The sequence below is a fragment of the Rattus norvegicus genome, chromosome 3 (assembly GCF_036323735.1).
Source record: "Rattus norvegicus strain BN/NHsdMcwi chromosome 3, GRCr8, whole genome shotgun sequence".
NCBI lineage: Eukaryota > Metazoa > Chordata > Mammalia > Rodentia > Muridae > Rattus > Rattus norvegicus.
In genome coordinates, this window is record NC_086021.1 from 84647667 (window position 1) to 84660973 (window position 13307).

General features: G+C 40.8%; 1 protein-coding gene across 2 annotated transcripts in view; it reads right to left on the reverse strand.

The window, feature by feature from the left end:
* The window catches only part of Cerkl (ceramide kinase-like), a 106879-nt gene that overhangs the window by 6546 nt on the left and 87026 nt on the right, over positions 1-13307 (reverse strand). Inside the window, exons 6-11 of one of the 2 annotated variants that reach the window (XM_056985384.2) lie at positions 8175-8249; positions 7268-7445; positions 7130-7189; positions 6446-6471; positions 6253-6361; positions 3879-3975 (exon numbers count right to left, since the gene is read on the reverse strand). In XM_056985384.2, coding sequence (XP_056841364.1) covers positions 3879-3975; positions 6253-6361; positions 6446-6471; positions 7130-7189; positions 7268-7445; positions 8175-8249 — 545 coding nt within the window. The remainder of the gene's footprint in view (positions 1-3878; positions 3976-6252; positions 6362-6445; positions 6472-7129; positions 7190-7267; positions 7446-8174; positions 8250-13307) is intronic. The other variant, XM_056985385.2, reaches the window with a different exon arrangement.

Sequence of the window (13307 nt, forward strand, 5' to 3'; positions counted from 1 at the left end):
TAGGGGAAAATATTGACCCTTAAGTTGCTTTAAACAACTTTTTAAATTTTGTGCTTCATTGAGGTTTATATGCAGAAGGGGGAGGGGAAACTACATTTACTAAAGGATAATCCCAAAGCCATTATTTTAAAATATGAAATGATCAATGACTAGTAACTATATTTACAGTAAAACTACTTGACTGTTTTAATTACTTTGAAGAATCCAATTACAAAAAGCTTCAATATACATTGTATGCCCCACCCAAGAATTCCTACATTGAAGTCCTAATATTGAGTGCCCCAGAACATAACTGCTTTTGAAAATAAGGCTTCTAAAGACACAATTACATTAAACACATATGTGTGTGGCAGAGCCTCATTCAACATGACCCATTTCCTTGGGGTAGTAGAAGTTTGAAAGCAGTGAAAAGTACCAGGGATTCACATGTCCCAAGGGATAGCCACATGAAAATGCACTTATAGGACAACCGTGCTGAAAAGGGACAGTGGCCTCATGAGATAGTGAGCTGGCCGAATCCTTCCTCATGCTGTAGCACTGTAAGTGAGGAAATGTTTCCCAAGGACCATGGCATCCATGTTAAGGAAATAGAGTGCTTCCCCTGGTAAAGCGTTCAACACAGGAGAGCTCAGCTACATTAGGAGAACTCCTCCAGGAGGAGCTACAAAAGGCAAGACAAACTAAAGATACATGAGAGGCCATTATAATGAGTAAGATTTAAATTAAGAAGAGGGAGAGATATTAAAAATGAGAACCAACAGAAGCAGGGGGTGTAGTGTTGCAAGGAAATGAGGAGGGGAGTTTCAGGAAAACTGCAGAATGGGGGGGAAGATGCTGTTAAGGGAAAAGTCAAGATCAGCCATGGACCCATCAGACTGGGAGACCTGGGTGGTTTACAAACTTTACAGCATAAGGGAAGGACGGTGTCCAGCAGATCTGAAGACCTGATCAGACTCTTGCATGTGTGTGTGCTTGAAGGCAATCCACTGAAGTAATTGGGACAAAGAGACCACACAGAAGAGTGGGTCCTTGGAAGATGGGAGAGGACATTTGAAAGTTTTAAAACCACTTTCCAAAGATGGCCATGGAGAACAAGAACATGGGGAGAGAGGAGAGCTAGCAAGAGGGTGCAGTAAAAGAGCCCTAAAGGGTAGCTGTATCCTTTGTTTTACTGAGTTAGGAGTCACTGTAAAAACAGTGATGTTATCTTCAGGCTGCTCCACAGCTGCAAGTCCAGCACCGAGAACAGGGCTCAGAGTGAAGAAAAGGATTCAGAATTTGTTTCCTTCCCGCACACTGGCACTGCTGTGGATTCGTTGTGCAGAGGACAATCCTACTATAACTAAGATACATGTAGGCTTCCTTATATGGCAAAGTTTTTTAAAATGAATTACATATAATTCATAGTCCTACATTGTTTATTATTTATAGAGGTGATTATATGAATTACATATGGTTATAAATTCCAGATTATTGTAGTTCTTCATTGTAGTATGAAAATATGAGGCCAACATGGAGGACCCAGGGGCCAGAGAGATGGCTCAGCTCCTAGGAACTCTTACTGTCCTTCCACAGGACCCAAAATTCATCCCCAGTACAAATGTGAAGCAGTTCACAGCCACCTGTGACTCTAGCTCAAGAAAATCCAACTCTTTCTTGAGGCTCCCATAGGCACACAGAGACACACAAAGAGACTCAGTCTGTCAGTCTGTCAGTTTGTTCTCTCTCTCTCTCTCTCTCTCTCTCTCTCTCTCTCTCTTCCTCTCTCTCTCTCCCTCCCTCCCTCCCTCTCTCCACTTTTATAAGTGGCTATGGTGTATGATCAACATTCAGCCTGTGATAGTTACCTGAATTTACTGTCCTCCTCCTCCCATTTTTCCTCCCCTGACTACATCCAAGCACCATTCATGTCCCTCAATGGGAGAAGGGATACACAAAATGTATTGCATTTACACATTGGAATACAACTCAGCTATTAAAAATGGCAAATGGATGGAAATAGAAAATATCATCCTCAGTGAGGACACCCAGACCCAAAAGGACATACATGTTATGCACTCGCTGATAAGTGGATATCACTCCAAAAGCTCAGAATACCCAAGATACAACTCACGGAGCATATGAAGCTTAGCAAGAAGGCCAAAAAGTGGATGCTTCAAATCTACTCAGAAAAGGGAAATAAAATAATCACAGGAGGCAGAGGGAAGGAAGGATCTAGATGGGAGTGAGGAGGCAGGAGGAAAAAAGAGGGTACAAGACCAGCTATGGGAAGAGACAGGCGAGAAGTCCAGAGGGTAAGGAAAATGAACAGAAATAAGTAGCAGTGGTTTGGGGGAACTTGGAGAACCACTAGAAAGTCCAGAAACCGGGGATTCAAGAGTCTCCCAGAACCCAACGGGGATGAAATTAGGCGAAATACTCAATAGTAGAGAGATAGAACCTGAAGAGACCACCTCTGGTAGATAGACATGGCACCCAGTGGAGGGATGGGGCCACCCACCCATCTCAAAATCTTTAACTCAGAACTGTCCCTGTCTAAAGGAAATGCAGGGACAAAAATGAAGCAGAGGCTGAAGGAAAGGTCCAGAGACCTTCTCACTGTGCAATCTATTCCATCCACAAGCACTGTTGCTGATGCCAAGAGGTGTTTGCAGACAGGAGCCTGGTATAGCTGACCTCTGAGAGGTTCTATCAGTACCTGACTAAGACAAATACAGATACAGCCAACCATTGGACTGAACCTGGGGACCCCAATGGAAGAGTTAGGGAAAGGGCTGACGGAGCTGAAGGGGATGGCAACCTCATAGGAAGAACAACAGTATCAATTAACCATGACCCTCAACATTCCCAGGGCCAAAACCACCAAAGAGTATACATGAGTTGGTCCATGGCTCCAGCTATGTATGTAGCAGAGGACTGCCTATCTGGTATCTGGGAGGGGAGGAGCTTGGTCTTGTGGAAGCTTGATGTCCCAGAGAAGGGGGTGCTAGATGGATGAAGCTGGAGTGGGTGGGAGGGTAGGAGGCACCCTCTTAGAGGCAAAGGTGAGGTGCAGGTGTGGGGGTGGAGTTCATGGAGGGAAGACAGGGAAGGGAGAAAACATTTGAAATGTAAACAAATCAAATGATTTTTAAAAAAGATGATTCTGTGTAACTACAGGGTTTTACAGCCACATCTGTACTTCAAGGCTAACCGGAGTGTGTGCCCAAGACCACAGATCATCATATTTACTCTCTCTCTCTCTCCTTGAGTCTAACCACCTAAGTGGAAATATCTCAATATATGTTTAGGATAGCAATATCATCTATAAAATGGGTATTTTAAGCACATAGCTGCAAATCTTTTGAAATCCATAAATATGAAGCAGGTTGTAAGCAAATGTTAGGAAAATCTAACTGTCATAAGTTTAGAATCTGCTGTTGTAAAACCAAGAAAGCTAAACTCTCAGCTTTTACTAGTTTCCGTTCTAAAGAACAGCATGTGTCTGTGTGTGTATGTGCATACGTCTGTGTGTATCTGTGTGTGTCTGTGTGTGTGTGCATGTGTCTCTGTGTGTGTGCATGTGTCTGTGTGTCTGTGAGTGTCTGTGTGTCTGTGTGTGTATAATTGTACACTTAACTTCCTTCACTTTTCAATGTAATACTAGAATTTTTATACAAGGGGGAAAATCATATAACCCATATGTCGAAAGAATCAAATGTAAGTTAATACTGGAACACACATTTCAATTTTTGAAATAAAGGCTGGGGGGGATGATTAACATAGACAGAAGAAAATAGAGGTTTCTCACAGGACTAAACTTGATGTTAATCTCTGGAGCATCTTTATCTTCGTGATTAATAGCCTTGCAAAGAAGTAACAGTAAGAACTGTCCATACCTGGTTTTTTACACTGGAGTAACTTTTCAGGTGCTTTACAAATTCTGGCCGAGTGGTGTTCCGTACAGCTATAAGAGCCATGCTTCCATTGTTTAATCTGAAGTTAAACATTTGTATTTGACATCAAGGAGTTTAAAAGACTATGTTGGAAACTACCCCATATCACTTTGTCTGACAAATATAGTGCTCTCTAGAGGATACTGGCCAATATCGAAAAATCACGGTGTTGAATTGACCTAAAACTTTAAATCACATTTTGCTGTACTCTCGTTGAAATGAAAAGGCTTTCAAATTAGTTTCATTAATCCCTGGGGTTTCTTCTCACCAAAAACCTTACTGCAGAGCTCTTTGAAAATCAAACTTTTATGCACCCTAATCACATCAAGAAGTAATATTAAATCTACCTTAATTATCTAAGAATTCTAAACATGAAGCCATGTGTTTTACATTTAAAAAATGTCTTGTGACATAGTGAACATTTGCAAATGGTCTGAGATAACCTGTGGCTAGATGTTCTTTTCTGAAATCCAAACTGTGGTCGAAGTGTTTGTTTATGGGCAGAAGGTCTAAGTGACACAGTAGATGGAATAAATGGAACTGCCCTGGATAGAGGGTGCAGAGGGAACAATTGTTACCACCTATGTTCCGCTAAACAGCAGAACATTTTAATCTTACATAACACTTCCATCCAGTAAGAGAGACTAGAAACCAAAAGTGTGATCTGGTGCCAACATAGCCGCCACAAATGCATTAGCTTTAGAAGGCATCTTGCAGAAATACATGCAAATAATTTCATGCTTGGTTTCAGTGCAAACACAAAGTTGTCCTAAGAATAACAATGACGGTAAAAGGAGGCTCAGGCTAGAGCTGTGAGGAACCTTAGATATTTGCTCTTCCTCCAGTCGTTTAATATAAGGATGGACCATTGCCAGTGGACAGCGCACAGTGGCAATGAAAAAACATTGTAAGCAGCAGAGCTCTTAACTCCTGAGTTAAGTGGAGTCCAATACTCCTCCTACCCACCATGCTGTCTCTTTCCTCTGAAGACAGACAGCACCTGAGTGTTCATGGCCCTGTCTTTACACATCGTCTTTCTTAGTTGTGTGAGTTTATAAATATTATTCCTCCCCCTTTGTTCTACATGATTACATTTGGGAGAAAACTACTTTCTAGGTTAAAAATGAACATTTGCTTACAAGAATGTGCAAAGAAAGGGTACCTGTAATTCTGAGCAGATATAAAATGCCTTGCTGGTTAATTCATTGAAATGTAGCCAAGGGATTCCTATGCACCATGGTTCGCATTAAGCAAATCCAAAATGTCTCTCTAATTGGAAGCATCAAGCCAACCCAGATCCCCTGACAGAGAAGTACACACTTATACCTACTGAGCCATCTCTCCAGTCCTCATATTAAGAATACGTTTGTATAAAAATGAGAGTGCAGAGACATTCCAAGAAACATCAACAGTTATTATAATAGTCTCAACAAGTAGTGAAATGAAAGCAAACAAAGGAGGCACAACCCAAAGTTAATGCCAATGAGACCTAAGAACACTTTAGCCAGAGGGTTAGTAAAATGCAAGTGATTATAGGCCAGTTTTCTCCAGTTCAATAGTTGTTCACAATCCATCATGTGGACAAATCCTTAAGGAAGACTTAATATCATACAAAGAGCAGCTACTTTTCTAACCCACTTATTCTTTTTATTAATTCTTTGAGACATTCTTATAATGTTTTGATCATATTTACCCCCATACTTCTTTTCCTAATTCCTCTAATATCTACTTCCTACATTCTCACCCATTCCCCACTGTTGTGTTATCTTTTATCTCTCAATAATCCACCAAGTCTACTTGTATTGCTCATGTACTCATGAACTTGGGGCCATCCACATTCAACCACAAACTACCAGTGGTCACATCCTTAATGAAAACTGACTCTTCCTCCTCCCTTCAGAAGCCTTCAGTAGTTAATAGCTCCTCAGCTAGGGGGTTGGAGCCCACAGGCCCCTCCTCACACCATGCTGGAATGTCCACTGGCTGGATCTTAAATACATCTTGTTCAGGCAACGGCAGCTACTGTTGAGTTTATGAATGAACAAATACTGTCGTGTCCAGAAGGCACTGCTGCAGCTCCCCTCTGACCTCTGGCTCTTACAGTCTTTCTAGCTCTCTTCTATCATGGTCCTCGATTCTTGGCAGGGGTCAAGGATGAGATGGATGCCCCATTTGTAGTGAGCATTCCAATCGCTGACATTTATTCTTCGGACTTTCATCCGAGAATATATGTTTAACAAGTTTCTAGCTAGCTAAAGTATTACCAAAGAAAAATATTTATTAAAAAGTAAGCTTTAGTAGGCATAAAAATACTCACCTAGTGTCAGGTGCTAAGCCTCTGGGTGCCACTGAACATAGACAGGGGATCGCCATGATGCTGATATTCAAGAACTGCCCTCGGATGGTTTGCCAGTGGCCACCACAGTCTAAAGAAAATAAAGTACCAGGTTACATCCTCTCCCCAGTCACTAATGCAAGATAGGGCTTCAAGCAGATTCTTTCTGACTCACCAGATTCTGGAGATCTCTGTGCTTTCCTAGAAGTAAAACGACAGAAACAAAAACATGTCACACATGTGCAAAGCTAACATCTGCTAAACACAAGGAGACTAGAGAACCTGTAATTGCAGGACTTTCCCTAATAGAATATCACTTAAGGTATAAATGTATTATAAGGAGCATTTTTCATTTTTTAGTAACTGTAGAACATTTCTTTATTGTTGCCTTAATATTGAAATTCCATGACTCTCCATGAATTCTCATAAGGATCAAGACTGTGGGCTTGAGGCTCATGGTTGTACCAAAACTCGTTGGACTGCTAGTCTGGATGCGTGCTTGCTTCTGAAGGCAGAACCTCAACATCACCTTTTCTAGAAGAGGTAAGAATCTCTGATTCTGTACTCATAGGTACATTTTTTATGTAAAAGTAGCGTATTATTTAAAGGGAAACAAAGGGTTCCAATGGCGAAGATTATGGTTGCCACTGTCGAGGACCCCCATTCATTCCCATTACCACATGGTGGCACACGATATTTGTAACTCCAGTTCCAGGGTATCTGATACCCTCTTTTGGCCTCAGTGGGCACTAGGCATGTGTATGGTACACATACATACATGCAGGCAATTCACTTGTACATATTTTACTACAAATAAAGAGAAGTAAAGGTATCAACAATACACCGAGCTTTTATTTACCTTTCTTGTTCATCCTGAGAACAACCCGCTAGTAAAAATGATATTTTACAATCCTCTGGCCTAAAAAAAATATAATAAAATGTACTAATAGTCATTGGCATTGGGATATAGAATTTTTGCCTTAAGAAGAACCCTTACTTAAGTTTGGCCAATGCTTTGATTACAGCAAAGTCTCTCCGCTGACTAGGGGACATCCATCGGTATTTCTCTGCCAGAGCCAACGTCCTTCCACCAAAGCCAAACATGGCTGAGAACCCAAAGCGAAGAAGCTTGCCAGCAGAGCTAAAGGTGCACACGTCCACTGACTGTATGTGACCTGGAATGGTGAATCCAGTCCATCATTGAGTGACCGAAACAGCAAACATCAGAGAGAATGTTTATTTACTTGAGAAATACTGCAAGGTACCATCTATCATCACTATTAACCTTGCTTTCTCATTACCTATCTTTGTTATAAAAACTATAAACGCCACTTACAACCTTTTCATGTGATGAGCAAAGAAACTTAAAGTAGTAAATCTTATAGCCTATATCAATGTCATAAAAAATAAGATTAGGGTTCTGATGCTGAAGTAGATGTACCGGGGAAACAGAGTTAATATTAGTTTTGCATTGCATTTATCTGAACTTTCATGCCATCACATGGGATGATTTATGACCCATGGATGTGCCCTGGTAGTTTTCATCCTCTGAATAACATAATCTTATATGCCTGAAGTCTTGTTGCAATCAAACAATAGTGCAGATTACATATGCAAATAACATGCATGAACTATTCTCATTATGTTAAAAAAAACTGGGTTTTACAATATTTTTTCCACTAAGATTATAGTAAAACCTCATTTATTGCTCTTTTCAAAGCAAGTAGTTAAAACGAAAGGCAATTTAGCTAGAAGACACCCTGCCTTTGAGCTTCATTCAAACATTGCTACGCTTAGAGATGGAGAACTTACCAATCCTAGATAAGACTGACAGAAACACAATAGTTACTTACATGAATAAGAACTTCCTTATTCCACCTGGACGTCTCTAGAAGAATCCTTACCCAGTATAATGTGCATGGTTGCAGTCACCACGTGAGGAATTCCAAAGAGAGAATGTGCCAACACATTGGTAGATCCTGCCAAAACAATTTTGAAACATGTATTATCAGTAGAGTTGTGTTTTAAATTACCATGTGCTCTTATTGCACACACCCTCCCCTGCAATGTTCAGACGAAAATTAATGGAAGTTTATGACAGAAAAGTTGTTAGAGCATTAGACAAGCAGCTTTCTATTCACAGCACAGATGCTTGTCAAATGTTTGCGGGATTGTCTGTTAAACTTCTAAGTGATTTAAAAGTTAGAAAATACCACAAAATGTTAGAAAATTGGACTGGGTATATCATCCCAGTAGTGCAGTGTTTGCTAGCATGTGTAAGGCCTGTGTTCTCTCTCTGGAACCATAAGTTGGAGAATAGTGTATTGACTCATAACTATTTTGGCCATGCTATTTATATTATTTCTTCAAAAATCACAATTATATAGAAGCTAACTCCATTCAAGTTTAATGAATGAGCCTTCAGTTTCTATACAAAAACAACTGACAACAGTAAAATGTCTGTGTTGAGCAAAGACAAATGCATAGACATATAAATGAGAAAAATTCAGCCAATAATAGGAAAATACAATATCACCTTAAACTCTGACAGGCATGTTCAAAGTACATTCCGTGAGTCCTAGAGGTACTCTCTCACTTCAAATCGGTTTCCTTTCTATGCCTGAGAGAAAAACTGCCCCACAGGAAGACAATATTAAACTTGATTGTGGTCATTTAAAAGTGTGTACACAGGACATAGTTTCTGATTTTCATAATCATTAAGGTAATTCAAAAACACTCTCGAGTTCCTCCATCTACTCACTAAAGGGAAAAAACTCCCTAGTGAAGGATCTGTCACGTTTATGTGTGACCGTGACCAAACTCATTCAGAGCCTGCTTCCAAAGAGCAGAGTAAGAAGCTATCCGTCTTCCAAGCAGTAAAGACAATGGAAAGTATAGCGAGAGGGTCAGTTGGGCAACTGGTAGAAGTCAATGTTGACCAAGAGCTGTGAAAGCATGGGTCTGTTGCGCACTAGTTCCTAAGACAGAGATCCATCCCCTGGATTTGGTTAGGAAGTGGCATGTCTGTGCCCATGAGTATGTGCTTCAAATGTGTCACTTGCAACCTTGTCTGTCCTTCAGTGTTCAGTTACAGAAGCTGAAACACCTCAGCCACTGCCATTAACTAAGATGCCATTGAAATAATTATATATAACTAAGTATTGATAAACACATTTTAATTACTAACGGAAAATAAGCATAGTTAAACCAGAACTCTTAACAGTACAGCAGGAACAAAGCTCACCTTACCAACTGCAGAAGTAATTCTGACTGATTCACCAAAATAAGCCCTGTTCTGACTCCAGTTACTTAAAACACAACCTTGGTCAAGGAGGAATGCAGCCAGAACCCTGAGGTCAATCCTACCAGTTCTACTCAAAAATCTTCCTGGGAGTCCTGGTCAGAGCAGTTAGTAAGAGAATGTGATAAAGAAATCAGAAAAGAAGGAGTCAAATTGTCACTAGTGATCACTTCTAATAAACCACCAGAAAATGCTGACTTTTACCTGTTGCCCAACTGACCCTCTCCCTATAATTTCCAATGTCTTTACTGGCCTGGAAGACAGATGGCTTCTTACTCTGCTCTTTGGAAGCAGGCTCTGTATGAGTTTGGTTGCACATAAACGTGACAGATCCTTCACTAGGGAGTTTTTTCCCTTTAGTGAGTAGATGGAGGAACTCGAGAGTGTTTTTGAATTACCTTAATGATTATGAAAATCAGAAACTATGTCCTGTGTACACACTTTTAAATGACCACAATCAAGTTTAATATTGTCTTCCTGTAGGGCAGTTTTTCTCTCAGGCATAGAAAGGAAACCGATTTGAAGTGAGAGAGTACCTCTAGGACTCACGGAATGTACTTTGAACATGCCTGTCAGAGTTTAAGGTGAGATTGTATTTTCCCAGTATTGGCTGAATTTTTCTCATTTATCTATCTATGCAATTTGTCTTTGTTGAACACAGACATTCTGCTTTTGTCAGTTCTTATTTTTGTGTAGAAACTGAAGGCTCATTCATTAAACTTGAATGGAGTAAGCTTCTATATAATTGTATTTTTGAGGGAATAATATAAATATCACGATCAAGGTAGCTCTGAGTCAAACCCAGAGACTCCAGTAGAGTCGCAGGATACAAAATTAATATGTACATACAGTTTTTAAACTTACTTATAGAAACTTGTCATAAATAAGTCAAGACAATAAAACGATTTATGAACACTACCAAAGGTACTTAGCAGAGTTCGCTGAAGAAATGAAGGATTTGCAAGCTTAAAAGTATAAACATTGATGAAAGAGGTTAATGGTGACAGAATTACATGCATAGATATTGTGTGTTCACAAACCAGAAGACTACATATTGTCATCATAGCTAGCCTACCCAAAGCAGCCCCTGCCAAAGGATTCAATGCCGTCTCTATGAAAATTTACAGGATTTCTCATAGAAACCAAAAGAAAAAAAAAAAGAAAAAACAGGACTCCAAGTTACTACAACAAATCTTGAAAGAGGAAAGCTGGTAGGGGCAGCATATATCCTAACTTCAAAATCTATAAAACTATAGTCATTGAAACAGCGTGCTCCTGGCATTAAAAACAGATGCATACTCAATAGAATAGAATATAAAGACCCAAAATGGAAAATTCCAGCACTTATAGTCAACCGATATTCCACACATGTACAAAAACAAAACAATAACAAAAGTAAGTTATGGTCACTGAAACTGGAGACTGGCTGTTCACGTGCAGGAGAATGAAATTAGACCCTCCCACAACTTGTACACAAACCCAAATGACAATGGATTAGATATTCAGACATTCAGTGGGAGACAGGAGAGGGGGAGAGCTCCATGCTATTGCTTGGATTCCTAAAACATGGCACAAGAGCAAAGGTGTACACACAGAGAAGTATACGCCAGTGAAAAGCTTCTGCCCAGCCCAAGATAATCTCAGTGGAATGAGAAATGACTAACAGAACTGGAGAATGTTCACACAGGGCAGTCCATAGTTGGTAAGGGCTCACATCCCAAACAGACATGCCTAGTTTGTAATGGCTATCCAGCCTGAGAAATGTGTTCTTAAGTGCCATTGTCACCACGCCAACATTAAAGAGCAGACCTCCAGAAACCTGGATGATAAAGCCTTGTGCAGACCTAAGCTGTGTGCCATTGCTCCTGGCTTCAAACCCAAGTCACAGATTACTGTGCTGCAATATAGGTAACCCTGACGAGATGATAAACACGTGTCTACACATATCTAAGTAGAAGAAAGGGGTCTGCTTGGTTGATATTGTTGTTCTTCCTATGGGGTTGCAAACCCCTCCAGCTCCTTCAGTTCTTCCCCTAACTCCTCCACTGGGGTCCCTGTGCTCAGTCTGATAGCTTCAAGTACCTGCATCTATATTGGTAAGGATCTGGCAGAGCCTCTCAGGAGACTATTATATCAGGCTCCTGTCGGCAAGCATTTCTTGGCATCAACAATAGTGTCTGGGTTCCCGCTCCACTCTCTGTCTCTATATTTCCTTTAGACAGGAGCAATTCTGGCTTAATATTTTTGAGATGGGTGGGTGGTCCTATACCACAGCCGGGAGCATGTCTAACCTCTGGATATGGTCTTTACAGGCTATCTCTCCCCTTTGTTGGGCACTTCAGCTAATGCCTTCCCTGTTGGGTCCTGAGAGCCTCTTGCTTTCCTGGCACCTGGGACTTTCTGGTGGCCACCCCCAGTTCCCCATCTCCCATTGTTACACACTTCTGTTCAATTTCATGACCCTCTGTTCCTCTCCTCCATCTCTTCCCACACCAGATCCCGCAACCACACCCCTCCCCCGATTTCTCTCTCCCCTTCCTCTCTTCTTCCCAAGTCCCTCCCACCCTCTAACTCCTGTGACTATTTTGTTCCCCCTTCTAAGTAGTACTGAAGCATCCACACTTTGGTCTTCCTCCTCCAGTAGGAAGTAACAAGACCCCCTGCCCCGGAGCTCCCAGGGACTAAATCACCAACCAACGAATACACATGGAGGAACCCATAGCTCCAGCTGTAGCAGAGGATGGCCTTATCAGCAATCAATGGGAGGAGAGACCCTTGGTCCTCTGAAGGCTTGATGCCCAGCATAGGGGAATGCTAGGGTGGTGAGGTAGGAGTGAGTGGTTGAGGGTGGAGCACTCTCATAGATAGAAGCAAAGGGGAGGAGGGATGGGATAGGGGTTAGCAGAGGGGAAACCAAGAAGGGGAAAACATTTGAAATGTAAATAAATACAATGACCAATAAAAATTAAAACAAAAAACAAAAGAAATAAAAGTGAGTATATGACATAAAAGTAAAAATAAACAAACAAATAAACAAACAGAGGAAATGTGCAAAGAACATTCTTAAAAACAGCAGTTTAAGGTGGGGCTTTCAGAAATGAAGTAGTGTAAGTCGAAGCATGGGTATAAAGGCTTAGGACAACGCTGCATGCTATTATTAATTTTATGAATGTTATAATTCAATACTAGAGTAAATTTGCAGCTTTTCATTCAGCACTAAGTTAACTTTAGCTTACTGTGAGTTGATAAAGTTTTAAATTTTAAAAACTTTTTGACTCTTTAAAGACTGGATATTGTTTGAAAATTGATTTTTTCATACAATATATCCTGATTACAATATATCCCCTCCCCATACTCCTCCCAGTTCCTGTCCACCTCCCGTTCCGTTCACATCCACTCCCTTTATGTCTCTCATCGGAATAGAACTGACTTCTAAAAGATAACAACAACATAAAGTATAATAAGATAAAACTATCACATCAAAGTCGAACAAGGCAAACCAACAGAAGAGCCAAAGAGCAGTGACAATAATGCAGAGACTCCACTCATTCAGGAGTCCCACAAAAATACTGAACTGAAAGCCACAGTATCTACACAGAGGACCTGGTGTGGACTTGCTGAGGCCCTGCACTTGCTGCTTAAGTCTCTGTGAGTTCATATGAGCCTTCCCCAGTTTGACTCAGAGGGCCTTGTTCTCCATCCCCTTTGGTGCTTAAACTCTTTCAGCCTCCTCTGC